Raw genomic sequence first — 18207 nt, 5'->3', positions numbered from 1 at the left:
GATGTTTTCAGGCCCAATTGGAGTTGGGGACTCCACAAGGGCTGAACTCCTTGATGTTCTCCAAGGAATGCAATGGAGAAGAGACATGAACCTGAAATTGAAGGTGATCTAAGGTGGTGATTGGAAGGCTGATGACCAGTGAGAAAGCAGTATGGTCCACTAAAAATGAACTAAGGAAGATTAAATGGCTGACAAGGAACAAGCAAATAAAAATCAAATGGGTACAAAGATTGGAAAATGGTATGGTTAAGGCATTAGCCAAGCAAGGGGTCACTAGGTATCAATTGTGAAGTGAAAAGTATGGACTGGGATAGGTAGTAGAAAGTATCCTCTCCAAGGAGTGTATGAAAACTTTGTACATACCATGTTTATTTAATAAAATCTCATGTTACTTACAAAAAGAAACAAAGTAAAAATAGAAAAAAAGGCCAGTTGATGACATTGTGGTTGAGTTGGATTGAGTTAGTGGCAAGGATCCATATAATAAGATTGAGGGATAGGGATGATCATGGGCTGGGCCAGACTTAGCACCTATTATAAGAGCTACAGCTCAGGCTCTGACCTTACTATTAATGATCTTAATCCTCCTATACTTCTTATCAAGCTTATGTTTTTGGTATTTATAGTATTTCTATTCCTAAAAGTGTTATAGAGACTTTTAAAATATTGGATTTGGAACAAAGACATGTTGGAAGAGATTACTGATCTACATAAAAATCACATGTTGGAGCTAATTGACCTTCTTGGCGGGAAATAGGCAGTAGGATGCAAGTGCGCCTTTTTTATAAAACATCGAGTTAATGGATCGATGGAGAGATACAAGGTTAGGCTGGTAAAAAAGGGATTTACTCAAATATACAAGGTTGACTATACTGAAATATTTGCTCACGTAGCCAAGATAAACTTTATAATGGTTCTTCTATCCTTAGTAGCAATTTTTACATGGCCACTCCATTAGTTAAACATCAATAATGCCTTCTTGAATGGTGACTTAAAGAAGAAATATACATAATATAGTCACTGGGATTTCAACCTCCAGGTAATGATGGAAATTTATGTTGCTAAAAGAAATCCTTTGTACGAGCAAAAACAACCCCCAAAGGCATGGTTCAACAAGATCAATAGAGTTGTTCAGCAAGTAGGACTTAGACAATGCCCATCTAATCGCATATTGCCTGTTAAAGAGTAAAAGTATATGTCTACCCTGGTAATTTATGTGGATGGCATTGTTATTTTTTTTTTATCAATAACACTTTCATTAATTCATCAGTAGAAAATTTACAAGTGGAAGACAAACACACTTATCTTCCAAGAGTCACAAAGAACTTCAAGAAATGAAAAAAGAAAAAACAAAGATACAAATACACTAACGTTACAGCTTAGCCCAAAACAAAGAATCCCTTTCTGCCCCTTGTTTTGCTAAACCGTCAGCTAGGGAATTAGCTGATCTTCTAATCCAACATATCTTAACTTCCATCTCCCGCACCAACCATTTGAATTTCCTCTTCTCATTATTATACTTCCATAAATCATTTTGATCTTTAGTCAGCCACCCTATCACCACCTCTGAATCCCCTTCAATTATAAGTTTCTTGATGTTCAATTCCTTGGCTTTTCGAGCTCCTTCCATAACTGCACATATCTCAGCTCTAAGGGAGTCACCCACTCCAATTGGGCCTGAGAACATAGCAGAGATGACCCCATTTTCATCTCTAAAAACACCCCAATCCCCGATTGTCCCGGGTTTCCCCTACTGCATCCATCAAAGTTTAATTTCAAGAATCCACTAGGTGGGGGGGTCCAAGCCACACTCATTACTGACTTGGTCTGCATGCAATTTGCAATTTCACCCCACTTCCTCAACATGTCATCCACAGTGTAATCTGTGAATATTTCCAAAGATTTCAGCCACTGTACCGCCCTAAAATGTATGATAGCCCTCAAATCTTCTGTTCCTCTCTGAGTTTCTGAGAATATCCTAGAGTTTCTTTCTTCCCATAGAGAATGCCCTCAGATCTGTGGATGGCATTGTTATTACAAGGAGTTGGGAGTCATTTTCAGAATTTGAAGAAGCTTTTAGCATCACATTTTGAAGCGAAACAATCAAGCTCCCTGTTGTTGGCATTCTTGGCCAGAATGTGCATTCTCACATCCTGGAAAGGTAATTTACCACTACGAGTTATTGCACCTTTCTAGGAGGTAATTCAATAACTCTTTTTATAGATGAGGTAATTTAACAACTTTGAGAAGAAACACAAACTAGTGGTAAGAACCCCATACATAGGATAATATTAACCCAAAGAGTATTCATCCACCATAGTTGCTGTCCACCTACCCCTTCATGAGCAAGGGAATCTTCCAAAGAGTTGGCATACCTTGGGATCCAAGAAATTTTTGCTTGTACTCTTTAGCATATCTGTCTAGCTTTCTTTTTCTTTTTTCTTTTTTTTTTTTTTTGATATGAAATGGTCACTTTCATTAACAAATTAAGAAGTTAAACAAGATAATTACAACTCCTGACCCACATTCATAGCCACTGTTACAAAGCATCCCAGAAAAGTTCACTCCTCTTTGATCCTTGTTTGGCTAGAGTATCAGCCACCCCACTTGCTGTTTTTCTAACCCATTGGAAGTTTGCTCCAATTTCCCTTGCAAGGCACCAGACTTCTCTCATAACTTGCCTGTGGTTCCAGATTCCCAAACTTCCAGATTTCATCCAGTCTATTACTAATCTTGAATCCCCTTCTACTTCAATCTGTTGTAGTCCCATCTGTTTAGCCAGTCTCAGACCTTCAGGCAGTGCTAATACTTCAGCTCTTAATGAATCACCCACTCCTATAGACCTGAAAATAGAGCTAGAATTCTGCCTGCCCTGTCTCTAAAGACTCCCCCTACACCTGAGGGCCCCAGGTTACCAAGGGAGCTTCCATCAAAACTGAAATTTGTTTTTTGTTGTGTAGAGGCTGCCCAACTCTCTTGAATTGTTGGGCTATATCTTGAAGAGTTTGCTACTGTATTCCAGCCCCTGTTTATATCATCCACTGTGAATTCCTTAAATAACTCATCAGATTTTACCCAATGCACTATCTTGACAGTGATGCAATCAATCAAGTCCTCCCTCGATTTACTTTTTTCTTGAAAGATTCTATTGTTTCTTTCCTCCCAAACTGACCATAAGACTGCAGCTCTTGTGGCATAGCTGTCTTGATTCCTTAATCATGTGCTTTAGAGTGCATGGTCCTTCTGATTCACCCCTTAGCCAGCTTATAATTGATCTTGAGTCCCCTTCTACTAGTAATCTTGAGTAGCCTGCTGTGTTTACTAGTTCCAAACCTTGCATTGAAGCTAATAATTCGGCCATGATGGAATACCCAACACCAATAGGTCCAGAGAAAGAAAGCATTACATCCCCTGGATGGCTTCTGAACATGTCATTGAAACCTGACTCCCCATGATTACCAAGGCTGCAACCATCAAAAGTTCATTTTGATTCTGCCCACCAGCAGGGGAACCCACACCACACTGGTTCAACTACCTAGTATAACAGTGTCCAACTACCCCCCATGGCAAGTTGATCTGCTATTGCATTAGAAGATATTCTGACCTATCTGAAGCAGGTTTCCATGCTGTTAGACAAGAATCTAGCATCCCTAACAGCACGTCTGTGCATCAAAGAAACCTCCTTTCCTCCCCTTAACCAACCTATCACCACCAGTGAATCCCCTTCTACTTTCAAACTTGAACAATCCAAAGAGGAACCTAGTCTTAGACCTTGAAGTATGGAATGACTCTGACCAGATTGCAGTCCCCTTTCCAATGAGACTAAATAACTGCTTTTTTATATGGATCATGAGATCTCTGTTTACTTAAGAAAATTACAAAGAACAATGGTTAGTAGGAAATCCTGAAAAGGTTACACAACATTGGTTCCAAAAGGCATATAAATATTATTTGATTGATTAGTTTAGCATAATATTTTTTTGGCTAGCCTAAATGCATAATATGTATTTTCTTGAGTGAAGTTGATATATACTTATACCATAGACTGCCCCACCCTCCTTTCTTCTCTTGAAGGTTAACCTGGTACACATATATAAATTTATGTCTTTACAAAATAAAAAGGCCAGAGAACTAAATATTTTATAAAGTTTGCTTGCACCTACTACCATATCTAATCTCCAATACAATCTCTTTCCACCATAATCATATATTATCTAAGACCTACCTTCTTACCATATAAAGACAATCATATTCATCAGAATCTAAGCCTTGACCTAACTATATGGGGTTAGCTACATGAATCCTGTTCCACCATTCCATTCCATTAAGTGACATATCCATTCTTAAAAAATGGACCCTTAAATCATCATCATCATCTAAGCCTTGATCAGACTATATAGGGGCAGCTACATGAATCCTGTTCTGACATTCTGTTCCATTCAGTGCCATATCCATTGTTAAACAATGGACCCTTACAAAATTTCTCACTGTTCCAACACATGTCCTTTTTGGTCTGCCCTTAGCTCTTCTAGCCCCTTCAACTTATAGTAGATAGGGCCCTGTAATCAGGTCAGATGATTTGGAATGGATCCGGATAAATCTAAATCCAAACCAAAATCCAATATGTCAGACTCAGGTCAGATTCGGATTTAATCCAAGTCCAATTATACTTTACCTTTCTCAAAAAGAGTTACATGCATAATAAATTTATATAATATAAATTATTCAATTAGTCATTAACTTTATATAATTGTATATATAATGTCAACATATACATAATTATATATTTATATTACATATATTATAATATTTAAATGGACTTGGATTTTAATTGGGTTATATGGCGTTAAATCCGCATTTGATCCTATTATTAATAAAATGCAAGTTTTAACATCCAAATCTAGGATAATCAGATCGGATGTTGAGTTGGGTATTGAACTTTTGGAGTCCGTTGACAGCCCTAGTAATAGATCATTCTTCTTTCTGGTGCTGTAGATGGCCTTCTCTGTACGTGGCTAAACCATCTTAGTATACTTTCCTTCATTTTATCACCTATTGGAGCTACTCATAATTTCATTCAAATAAGTTCATTTCTGATCCTATCCTTTCTGGTTTTCCCACTCATCCATCTCAATATCGCATTTCAGCTACACACATTTTATCAACCATGTAGAGCCAATAACCTCTCCAATACCATCCTTAACGAAATGTTAGCTTCTATTTATATGTGAAAGAAAAGATTCAACTTGATGTAATTCACTCTTGATGTATCCAAGCTGCAAGTCAACAAGCATGCACATAATATAGATGGATGTTTTAATTCAATCAGTTTAAACGATAAAGCATTCAAGGAAATTTGTTAAAATGTTTTAGTATCATTACCGGCTTAAACATGAACGGAAAAAAGTCCTTAGGCTAGGATCAGCATCATGCAGGATCACCTCCCCAAAGTCAAGAAAAAATTGAAGAATGGCCTAATAGGCAATATAAATAAATTAGAATTATTGATTAAATTAACATAAATCGTAAAAATAGGAGCCAAAATAAAGAAATTTAAGCAAGCAACCAAAAGACACAACTTTAAATGACAGTACTTGGTCAAAACTTGATAAACATGGCTGTGAGAACGAATCAAAATTTAGTATGGCAGAAACAGTGTTAAGAAGGATTATCCCTTAAACAATTAGACTATAAAAAGAGAAACCATACATAAGACAAAATGAGAAAGAAAAGGATAGTGGAACCAATACCCCTTCCATTAAATGAGCTATGAAAGCCAAAAGTAAGACAAAGAGTCAAGGTATATGAAATAGAACTACATAAACTTCTACATAGTTTAGAAAAAAAAAAAAACAAAAAAAAACAATACTTGGTGAAACATAAACCTTACAGAAATTGATCAAAGCTAAGCTATCATGGTTGATAAAAACATAGTAGCTAAAAATGATAGCAGGACTTAAGGCCTTCGAGTTACTTTAATCAAAATACCCCAAACTAGATCTACACATATCCAAATAAGGAAACTTTATTTTTCAAGAAAGAACTTATGAGATACTTTTCAGTCCAAAACTTTTTCCAATTACCATTAGGGCCTAAATTGGATTTTGCTTTCTTCCACTAGAATTATTACCTAATCAAATTAAAATTCACTAACATAGGTAGATTTTTTTTCAGGAGAAATACTGTATCACATAACTCCACCAATGGTAGCATGTTTTACATTGCCAGTCCTAAGCCCAGATAAAGCCATAAAGGAGGAAGGAAGTTTCAGGTTCACAGCCAAAATAAAAACCTTTAGCCAACCCAATATGAACACAAAGACTGAAGTATTACATAGCTCTTGATAGAGCACAACAGTGGGGTAGGATTCATGCTGCCAAAAGGGTAGCTGATGGTGGACTGGATTTTATCAGAAGGGTTGTGGAATGTTATGTTTGGAGATGAGAAAACTGATAGTGAACTGGATTTTATCAAAGCCAGTAAGTGCAAGCAACATGAAACAGAAAGAGCACCTTTATAACTAGCTTTTTCCAAATGAGTGGCAATTACAACATTGGGCATGAGTTTTGGAAAATCCATATCAAGAGAAATAGCATACTTTGCAGCATATGAGAAATTGGAAGCTAAATGGTGGGTACTAGTAAAGCAACATGGTTGTGAGACTTTATCCTTTCTCAAGAGAGAAACCATCTGACAATCAAAGCAATATAAGTCATGAGTCATGACAACAAATTTAGATATCCATATAAGTGAGAGTCCCGATTACAACATGCTCAATTAAAGCATTAATTCTTGGTGGCATTAAAGCACCCAATAGAGAATGGAATAAGGGCAGGAAAAGGATAATCTTCAGAATGTAGTGATAACTTATGAAACTATAAAAACTTTACTTAGCAATCCTCTATAAGTCCACAAAGTAATCTCTCTTTAGATCATGTCCCCCATGTAGCTGTATACCCTAGTAACCTCTGTTTAGATCATGCCCTAGGCATTTCATATAGTATCCAGGTTCAGTTTCCTAATTATTTGCCTTTCACCGTTTTCTCTTAATAAATTCATACAACATGTTTATAAAAAACAAAACAAATTGAACCAGGCTTCGAGCAAAAACCGTCCAAGGTAGATCCAAGATCATTATACCCTCAATACTTCCATTAAAAGTTCAAGCCAGAAAAGAATCAAATTCCAGTTACACACAACAATGACAGTAGCAATAGCCAAGAAAATGAAATTATACCAGCAAGAGGAGTCCATTAGATGTCCTTGACTGAGACAACGACGCTACCGACCGTTGAAAAAGCTTGTTTATATGCGGATACACCCTAGCTATCAAATCCTCCGATTTCTCAGACTTACACATCTCATGGAGATTTTTCACCTGAAAGAATCCCATAAATAGATGGTCATACATATGGAGAACAATCTATTTAGAGAAGGAAGGAAGAATCGAAATTTTCTGAGAGTAAAAACTTACAGATTCACGGATAGATGAATCGGAAGCAGGGTCATTTGCCGAAGAGGAATCTCTGGTACTAATAGATAACAATTGGAGGTGATATTCCCAGTCTTTTTCTCGATTGACTGGTTTTGCCATCTCCCGACGTGATTAGAATTTCTGTTTTCTTTTCTTCTGTTCTTCCGTTTTAGTTCTCTATTGTCTGTGACTCAGACCGACATTGAAAATTCAGTTTGTTAAACACCAAGGGATTTTACCTGAACTAACTGATAAATGGATAAAAGAGCGCGGAATTAACGAAAACAATGTATACGCTCACAAAAAGTGTAGCTGAGACTCCCGCCTTCACCAATCAGGCAATCACCACGGTTGGGCCTTGGGCGGGTTAAGGTTATGAGGGGAGACGAGACGTGCTGCACTTTTTCCTGCACTCTACGTTCATTCACAAGTAAAAGCACCGTAGGTTCATTCAATTGCCTATCTTATTAAGTTTTTGATGGAGCAGGTGAATGGGTGAAAATTAGAAGGCAATTAGCCATGCAAGAAAGACCAACACACATACACAAAAATTTAGTCCACATCAATTACAAATTTACAACTTCCATTTATGAGTTAAAATGAATACCTTCTTTTAAGGGTAAACTAGCAAAGGGGGTCATGCTTTGCTGGGCTTGCTCATAAACTATCAGGCTCAAGCTCGATTCGAATTAAAGACTTGAGTTCGAACTCGATCTCGGCTCGAGTCAAAAACTTGGAAGTTTGAGCTCGGCTACATTTGATTGTAGGTCTCTCAAGCAGCCAAAGTGTCGAGTTAAGGTCTCCCTCAACTGCCAAGGTGCCAAATCGAGGTCGAGCTAAGGTTCCCCTAGTAGGCGAGGTGTCAGGTTGAGGCTTCTATTAGTTGATAAGGTGCTAAGATGAGGTCTCCCTCAATTGTCGAGGTGCCGAGCATGAGGTCTCCCTCAATTGTTGAGGTGCTGAGTCGATCTACCTCAATGACCAGGATGTCGGAGCCGAGGAGACACCCTATGATTGTAGTTCTCCCTAGCAACTAAGGTGTCAAGCCAAAGTCTCCCTCAACTGATGAAGTGTCGAGTTGAGGTTTCCCTAGCAGGCAAGGTGTCGAGCTAAGGTCTCCCTTAGTTGTCGAGGTGCTAAGCCAAGGTCTCCCTTAGTGGTTGAGGTGTCGTCTAGTTCAAGCTTGATTCGAATTAGAGCTCGAGCTCAGGCTCTGCTCAACTACCTTTGATTGCAGGTCCCCTAGCAACCAAGATGTCGAGCTGAGGTTTCTCTCTATTGGAGAGAGAGTGGCATTCTTGTAACTTATAAGGAGAGAGTGACATTCTTGTAATTTGTAAGAAAAAAAACAAAAGAGAGAGTGTGGCATTCTTGTAATTTGAAAGAGAGAGAGAGAGAGAGTTGGTAGGAAAGAGTGGTATTCTTGTAATTTGAAAGGAAAAAAACAAAAGAGAGAGAATTGGTAGAGTGGCATTCTTGTAATTTGAAATGAAAAAGGCAAAATTTACTATTAGATTCCATTTCTTGCCTTCTTTTCTACACATTCCAACTTAAAGTATTTATATTGATTGTATATTAATATCATATACTTTGGGCCTAGTCTCATTTTACTACCTGAATTTCAAAACATATTAATCTAGTACCTAAACTCTCACAACGTTTCCATTTACTCCAAAATTATTAAGGTATGCAAAAGGATGTTGATGTCACGCAATCTGGAAGCTCCCTCGTGTCTGATGACTCGGACTCCGATTTGGATATTTCCTAGTCAGGGCCGAGCTGATATATACTGCAAGAATAAGAGAATTAGAGTGCCCATTGTCTTTACCTAGGGAGAGCACTTCGATGCTTAAGTTAAAGAGGTTTTGTGAAATCTTTTGAGAGCTTGAGAGAGCTAGAGAGTGTATAATCACACGCGTACCTTTTTCAGGTAGAAGTGAATGCCTTTTATAGGCATTAGTGGTTAGAGCCCTCTTGTAACGGGCCTGAGCTTCTCACGGAACCGTTTTTGCTTCGTTCAAGTACATTAATGTACAGTTACAAGATCCACACAAGGTTACAATCTACCCAAGTAACTCCGTGGCGTGCAATGCGGTAGGTCGATCTAACGGTCAAGGTATCAGCACTTCGGGAATCTCGACTTGGTAAAGTACTACCGGGTCAATAGGCTCTTCCTCACAGGTTGCCATAAACTCCTACAACTCAGCTGGCTCCCAGGACAGGTCGTCATAATCTTACGAGGTCAACCAATTTGGTCCTACCGAGGTGGAGGCCGGCCTGGACGAGGTGTTCCAAGCTGGCTTGCCGAGCTAGTTTGCTTACTCAATGTCGATATGTCACCCCAAAGGCCACATGTCACAACATGATTGATCAGACCAAATTACCCCTCATTAGATGCAAATGCCCTTCAGATGTTATTTAGTTTTCTTTATCAACCATCCAAATGCCCAAATCTCTTTGGATTGGCGGTGGGTGTTTACCATTGCTTTGGTTAAATTTTGATTCCTAAGGAAGAAAATGATGAACAATGTATCATTTTAAAGGGTAATTTTGACATTTTTAAAAGTTTAAAGTCACACATATCATCGTGTGATACAAATAACTAACATACAACTAACAATAAAGACTAAATTGGAATGTTTTGGGAGTTCAAGTACAGATTGACACATTTTGAATTTTGGGCACCAAAGTGAGACTAGGCCCAAAGTATAGGTACTAATATGCAATATTGCAATTTACCCTATCTTTAACTACCATAGGCCTATATATATAGACTTTTTCTTTAACTACCATAGGCCTATTTTTGAATGTAATCCTTCTTTATGGTAAGGACAAAATGTAGTTTAAACAACTATTTTAAATTCATATGTTCTTTTTCATTGAATCACATGTTCAAGGTGTTAATGAAAAAAGGGTATATCAACTCTTGTTCCCTCTCATTAAATTCCAATAAAGGTATACTAAATAAATAAGCTTTGTGAACTTTTTCTTGACTAAAATATCACTACTTTTGAATTTGATCCTTATATAACTATGAGGGCAGAAAATATAATTCAAACTACTACTTTTCACTTAATTCAATTCCCTCTTATTAAGTCTTATATTTAAAATGTTAATTTTCATTCTTTCCTTCATTTCCTTCTCACCAATAAATCTTATTAATTAAATCCATATCCAATAATTTTAAAGATATATAACCTACATGTTTAAATGACTTAGATGAAATTGCTCTACTTTGTCCAAGTGGCAGATAAGTGGTTCAACCATACAAGTCATGCAGGTTAACCCATGATACTAAATAATACAAATTTAAAAATAAAATAAAATATTGAAAATACAAAACAACTATCAAATTTTCTAGGCACATGTTTGATATATAATATTATTTTATAATTAATCATGACAATGGAAAAGAAAATTAAAACCGCCCCAAAATGAAATCATTGTTTTTCTTTTTAAGTGGTTCGAGTGTTCAACCCATCATGTCATAATTATATAATGAAAACAGATTGGAACAATTAAGATTAACTTTGATGCATCATGTGGGAATGGGGGGCTTGTGCACCATAGCTACTCTAACTAGAAACCATCTTGGTAAGGTGTTGGATTACAAAGCTTATAAACTAGGTATTACATCCATTAATAAGGCTGAGGCATGGGCTGCGTGGGAAGCCTATAACTTGGTTATGAATTTCAGTGATTTCCCTGTAGTTATTGAAGGCAATTCCAAGCTCGTGATCTTTGGCCTTAACTGTGTGACAACGGCCCCATGGAACCTTAGGAGGATCATTCTTGATTGTTGGGAGCTGAATGAGAAATGTGAGGAATGTATCACCCATAGGCATGTCTACCGCGAAGCAAATCAAACTGCTGATTGGTTGGCTCATAGAGCCCAGAAGCTCAGACGCCTAACCCAGATTTTGTTTCAACTAATCTCTGTAAGCTTCCATTGCCTTTTGCTTTCATTTGTTCTAGCGATTTGTGGGGACATGCTATTCCCTGCCTTGTGTAGCCCCATTTGGTTTTATAAAAAAAAACAAAAATAAATGTAAATCAAAATTACAGAAAATATAAATAAATGTAAAAAATTGTGCACATCTCTAATATAATATTTATCATGTTAAATAGAAATAAATATAATAAATAAGAAGTAATTTTACTAAGAATGGAAATGGAACACAAAATTTAAATCCATCAACACACTATGCTTTATCATCGGGAGTAATTCACTTGTTGTTGTATGTATCAACAAGGGGCTATTTAGGAGGAATGATCCAAGTGAAATGGAATATTGTATATGGAGGGATCTAGCTAGATCGAAGATGGGTTATTCAGATAGGAGCTTTGATCCAAGTGGATCCATTTTATGTCCTAAGTAGACTTGTTCATGGGTTGGATTGGGCTTTGCTTTTTATTAAAAGAAAAAGTCCCCCTAGTCCAAGCCCATTTAAAAAATTACACATATACACATCTATATATACTAAAAGCGAATGTGCCATATCAATTCTATTTACAGGAAATTCATTCTAATTTTGAGTTCAAATCAGCCCCCACTAGATTGCCCCCCACAAATGTCGCACAGCACATCCCTGCCGTGTATTAGGAACATCTCCCAATGATGATATCATCATTTCTGATATATCATCGAGAGATGTTTCTAATACACGGCGGGGATGTACTTTGCAACGTTGTGGGGGCAATCTTTGGGAGGCTGATTTGAAATCTCTAATTTTCTGCTTTTTTTTTTTCTTATTTTTTTTTTAAATCCATGTAATTATTCCAGCAACAATCAATGTGAAGGCAGAGACATTTGGACTTCCAAAGTGTCTCTCGCCCACCTATGCTGCCTCCATGATGAGAGGTTTAATATGTTTGGTCTTCCAAACCAAAGGTTTCTTTGGGAACACAAAGAAACCTCTGTTATGTGCGCTTCAAGATTAATTGTCATTTAAATCTTTCTCTTTTAATCCTCTTTCTTTCTTTCTCAAATGTTTCAGGTTTCAAATCTTTAAACCATCTCAGATATACATCTCAGGACCGCTTGCAATCTCTTCTCTTTCAAACATTTGCAGTCTCTTCCCATCTCAGATATACAAATGTTCCAAACTCTTATTAGGACGTTTCAAATCCTCCAGGTTGCAATCTCTTATTGGGATGCTTCGGATGCACCGACTGTAGCTATTTCAGCAGTTCAGATTTTCCTCCAACTTTCAGACATTTCCAAACATCAAGTAGGAGTTCAAACCACTTCTATATTGTAAACACATGTATAAACAATTGAAAAATGGATTTAATAAAAGGAAAAAGCGTCCAAAAATTGTTGTATACGAATCTGGCGACGCAAGACCCGTTTTCACAATCTGGGCGAAGAAGACGATCAAAACGGTTTATGACGACCCGTTTTCGACAATTCGATTGCAGGTACCGGTAGGCAGGTCGTCACAGACCCAACCCGTGTATGATATGGGTCCCCTCGATTCGTGTATAGTACGGGTACTTCGACCCGTGCACAATACAGGTCCAATAACAACAATAATTATTATTATGATAATGATGATGACAATATTATTATTATAATTAATAATCATAACAATAATAGTTAATCATAATTCATAGTTATAGTTAATTTTTTAAAATTATTATTATTAACCATTGTTTTAACCAATTATACTTAAATTAACATGAATGTAGTTATCAGAAAATTACATTTAATTACCAAAAACTGTCATAAATTAGTTTTAGCCAAGAAAATAACAAAAAATTACAGTATTAATTATTTTTCAAAATTAAAATTACAGTATTTAATTACCAAAAACAATGGTTATTTTATAATTAACAGTAATTACCTGTTAACATTAATTTTAAAAATTATGGTAATTTTAAAAAATTACCAAAAAATAATGGTTAAGAGTAATATAACAAAAAACAATATAATTAAAAGTAATTAACAGTATTTTTAATAAAAACAGTATGAACAATATTACTAAAAATAATGTATTTATTAATTACAATATTTTTAATAATTAGAGAATTATAATTAACAGTATTTTAATAAATAAAGTATTTGTTAAAAAACAGTATTAAAAATAATTACAGTATTTTTAAAAACATAACAGTATTTAATGGTATTTTTAATTTACAGTAATTTATTTAATTAACAGTATCCATTACAAAACCATATTAATAATTACAGTATTTTAATAATTACTGTATTTATTAATTAACAGTATTTTCAATAACATTATTAAAAATAATGTATTTAATAATTAACAGTATTTTAATAAATACAGTATTTATTAAAAAATAGTATTTTAATTACATTATTAATTAACTGTATTTAATCAATTACTGTATTCTTAACTAACAGTATTTTCAATTACTGTATTATTAATTACAGTATTTAGTAAATAATATTATTAATTAACCGTAATTTCAAAACAATATTATTAATTAACAGTATTTATTAATTAACAGTATTTTTAATAATTAATGGTATTTTAATGATTAACAGTATTTTAATAAATACAGTGTTTACTAAAAAGCAGTATTAATAATTACAGTATTTTAATAACATTATTAATTAACAGTATTTAATCAATTACTGTATTATTAATTAACAGTATTTTCAATAAATACAGTATTTTATTAACAGTGTTTTCAATTACTGTATTATTAATTACGGTATTTAGTAATTAATGGTATTAGTTAACCGTAATTTCAATACAGTATTCTTAATTAACATTAATTTAATAATTAACAGTAATTTCAATAACTATTGTATTTTAATTAATAGTATTTAATAATTAACGGTATTTTAATAATTAATGTATTTATTAATTATATCTGCATTAATTAATTATTTATTTTAATTTATATTTTTAAAACAATGACTACAATATTTTTTGTTGCAGACTCAACAATAGTGATGAGAGTTAAAATGGTTCAACATTATTTTAATAATTTAGGGCTTAATTGACTTTATCATTTATGTGAACATTAATGAATTATATTAACTTTCTTTTTCATGAATTATATTGTTTATGATTATTTCTATAAACTATGCAATTGGCTTTGTTTTGGACATTTTTATTATAATTTAATTTAATTTTGTTGTCAAATAGATTGAACCATTATTTTGATTCTTTTAATTTGTTTATAAGTCTTAATTGAGTCACTCTTGATTAACAAAGCCCGTGGATTACACAGGTCTGATAATACTTAATATTATAAAGCAATTAGGCCCCACGTCAGCTCCCCTTTTCTATTCTCATTCCTCATTTCCTTTTGCTTTAAATCTCTTTACCTAAATGATAATGAACCTCTCGTCAGTACCCCCAAAACATAAATTTGTGCATTCAAATGCCAGATTTAACCAGAAATTTATTCCAAAAAAAAAAAAAAGAAAAACACTTCAAGATACATCTTTAGAGCAATCCTCGCTAACAAAGGAGAGTGCATTTCTATTTGCATCATATATGAACCGCACATTCTGTTGCTGCATTGCCCCCAATGTTGTAAGCCCTTGGTCTGGCTTCATCGCTAGGCAGAAAAACCTGTCTTTTCGACTAACGTAGAAGGCATTCTCTGGTATCACTTCTAGATCAGCTCCTCGGAAGTGGAATATAAAGTTGGGAAAAAGATTGAAATTAGTCGGCAAAACATAACAGAGATCTAAACCCAAAGGCCTCTGGTTAATTCTCTTCAGCTTCTGGTTCGCAAAATAATCCATCAATGCCCCCTTCACGCTGTCGTAAGGCTTCTGATCAATGTAAGTGAAGGCAGAGCCAGAGTCTATGATGCAGCCGCCACTGCCATCCGGTTTCGACGCAAACGTTCCCGGCTGGAAATTCATACGGTGGGTTCCTACAGTGATATCTACCAGATCCAGTGCGAACATATTTGGGTTCTTCTTGTATTGCAGAAATGGGGTTTTCTGCAATTTTCCACCCTTGATGACTATGTCGCTGCCGAACCTTAGATAGCTGGTAACCTTCATTGAGAGAGCAGATTCTACCAAACAGTAAGAGAAGCGTCGATTGATTTGGTCACGCAGCTGAGCTACCAAGGAAACGACGCCTCTGTTCATTCCCACTATCCCATCAATTCCACCATCAAACTTGAAGTTAAGGTTCTGATTACTACAACCAAAGTATAAACCATTTTTGGCCTCAAGTGACTGATTACTAGACAGAAAAGTGAAGGTTTCAGAAGAGAGAACTCCCTTGGTTGATGACCCACTTGCATATTGTTTTGTGTAGATGCATTCTCCATTAACACATTGAAGGTTCTTACAGAGAGGGTGTTGGCAGGGAAGCTTGCGGTAGGACTGGGATTGTCTGGGGTCGAAAATGGGATCTTTCTGAGCAAAACAGGAGCTGCAGGGCTGGCACTGAGTCCAAATGAGCTCGCTGCCGGTGTCCATGATCAAGTTGTAGCCTTTGTAGGGGGTGCCGATGCCGATTCGCACCACATAGAGGAAAGGGTAGGTGTCAGCTCCAACCTTTGGACGGATCATGTCGGGTTGCACTGTTGTATTGGATGTTTCAATCGCCATTGCAGACTTCAAATAGTTCATCCGAGCGTCGGAAATTTTCACCAGCCTCTGGAGTCGTTGGAGCCGAGTGAGGTTTCCTGGGTACAGAGGAGAGAGTGGAGAGTCTCTATGTAGTAGCTCCAAGCTGAAGCCGGTCGTCTTGGCAATGGTGGAATATTGCAGTAGGGACAATGTGAAGACGTAGACAAATAAAGAAAGCACCGGAAAACCTTTGCCCCCGGCCATGTCTAACGGTGAGTATACTGAACAATATTGAATTTCCTTTCTTATACTAATCGTCATTCCAAGCTTTTTGTCCAAGTTGAATATAATCAATGATTAATGAGGAAAGCCAAAGGAACTGCAGACGGTTATTCTCTTAAATTAGTTAGTTGCGCTAGCATGATTTCATGAACAACACCACAACATGTGTAGATTTTGTGGCAATCTGAGACACCTGGAATTGACCTACGTCAGATGGGTCTCATTTAGGAGAAATCTTTATATGATGAGATGAGACTTTGAATCATATGATTTGTAACTCACCACGGAGATCGCGCTTTGTGGACTACTAGTACTACCAGTACTCCAGGACTAGGTATCCCGATGCATGGTGGCAAAACCCTTGACCACATTAAACATACAATCGGATGGTCGATGTATTAATGTTTTTTTTAGTGTTTTATATGTTTATTGATTGTAAATTTAGAAAGGGCAAATTTCATAACTCACTCTATGTACCTTTACTGTTTCTAACAATTATTAACGGAAAAAATAAAATGACGAATTTGCCCTCAATTATTCTTCAAGTTATCAAAATAAAATCCAACTGATGAAAATTTTCAGGAATAAGAAGTAGATCATTGCTCCATCTATCCCCATCTCCATCACCGCCTCTGTCTCCGCTTTCCGGTGTGACCGAAGGGGATATGCGGGATTCCAACATATCCCTTATTCTCTATTGAATTTCTGACATGACCGAAGCATCCTCAGATAAAGGAGTTCAGATCTATGCCCCACAAGGGGGTGCCCCACAACGTCCCACAACACATCCCTACTGTGTATTGGGAACATCTCCCGATGATGACATCATCATTTCTGTACTATCATTGGGAGATGTTCCCAATACATAGTAGGGATGTGCTATGGGACGTTGTGGGTGCCCCCTTGTGGGGCGCAGATGTGAACCCCAAATAAAGTGGAAGCAGTTGAAAAGAACTAATGTACAAAGATCGGATTCTAATCACAAAAGAATCCCATACAAAGCAAGCTCTTGCAATCCATCGGGGAGACCAAATTACCAGGCGACAATGAAGCTTGCTCTGAGTATTCCACTGTCAAATGTAGTCCGTACATTTCCTATATCATTACCATTGCAATTCTTTAGTCTTTACATATAGGGTTCATTACTAATGATGGTAGATTTGGCCCTCCACTGACATCATGACACGTGGCATCTCAGAATAGTTGGATGACACCTCGGCATCACATAGGTGATGACTTGCCTTAGCCAAAATGATGAAGACCTGGCGACCTACCTCTACCGACTTGGCGACCTACCTCCGGAGACCAACTGGAGGCTTGGCAACCTACCTCTACCAACCTGGCAACCTACCTTTGGAGACCTACTAGAGACCTGACGACCTACCTCCGCAGACCTAGCGACCTACCTCCGAAGACCTACTGGAGACATGACGACCTACCTCTGAATAACAACATGACATGTGGCACCCAAGTGACACCTTGGCATTGAGTAAGCAGATCACCCCAGCAGGTCAACTAGTAGCACCTCGCCTATGGCCGACCTAAAGTACCTCAGTCTAGCCAACCTAAAGGACCTCCGCTTAAGGAGCGACCTCCTTTGGAAATCGGCTGAGTTAAGTAGGGTATAAGTGATGACCTACAAGGCGTGCTCGTCGACCTATTACATAGATCCGTTATCAAGACCAAGTTCTCCAGAGTAATAACGCTCGACCTTAGATTTATGAGCAGATTACATGACCGACGGAGATATTCTCTCCTAACTTAGTGGAAACATATCTTTAGGAATCTAGGACCTATTACAGGGGGTCTCTAATTCCTCACACCTATATAAAAGCACCATTTTCCTAAGAGAAGGTATGCACAATTTAGTTCTTGCAGCTTTCTAGCTCTCTCAAAATCTCCATTTCGCTGACTTAAGCATTGGAATGCCCACCTC

General features: G+C 36.6%; 2 protein-coding genes across 7 annotated transcripts in view; both read right to left on the bottom strand.

Annotated features, from left to right (window-relative positions):
- LOC104604865 (AP-5 complex subunit zeta-1) overlaps positions 1–7923 on the bottom strand; it is an 86358-nt gene extending 78435 nt beyond the window's left edge. For 3 of the 6 annotated variants that reach the window (XM_088903657.1, XM_088903651.1, XM_088903677.1), the window contains exons 1-3: positions 7475–7730; positions 7238–7378; positions 5383–5474 (exon numbers count right to left, since the gene is read on the bottom strand). In XM_088903657.1, the coding sequence (XP_088759783.1) occupies positions 5383–5474; positions 7238–7378; positions 7475–7594 (353 nt within the window). In that variant the 5' untranslated portion in view covers positions 7595–7730. Of the gene's footprint in view, positions 1–5382; positions 5475–7237; positions 7379–7474; positions 7737–7775 lie in introns of those variants that run through there. The other 3 variants (XM_010269431.3, XM_088903654.1, XR_016085642.1) reach the window with 2 other exon arrangements.
- Positions 7924–14839: 6916 nt separating this feature from the next.
- Positions 14840–16253, bottom strand: LOC104604983 (aspartic proteinase nepenthesin-1-like). Its single transcript, XM_010269575.2, has one exon. The coding sequence runs from the start codon at positions 16251–16253 to the stop codon at positions 14886–14888; it is 1368 nt and encodes a 455-aa protein (XP_010267877.1). The 3' UTR covers positions 14840–14885.
- Positions 16254–18207: the final 1954 nt, after the last annotated feature.

The sequence above is a fragment of the Nelumbo nucifera genome, chromosome 1 (assembly GCF_055504915.1).
Source record: "Nelumbo nucifera cultivar China Antique chromosome 1, China Antique-T2T, whole genome shotgun sequence".
In the NCBI taxonomy this organism is placed as follows: Eukaryota; Viridiplantae; Streptophyta; class Magnoliopsida; order Proteales; family Nelumbonaceae; genus Nelumbo; species Nelumbo nucifera.
Note: the sequence above shows the minus strand (reverse complement) of the source record. Positions and strands in the feature narration are given on the sequence as shown.

Bases quoted from the DNA above. Each gene is read 5' to 3' on its own strand.
- LOC104604983 (XM_010269575.2), bottom strand. From the start codon at position 16,253: ATGGCCGGGGGCAAAGGTTTTCCGGTGCTTTCTTTATTTGTCTACGTC.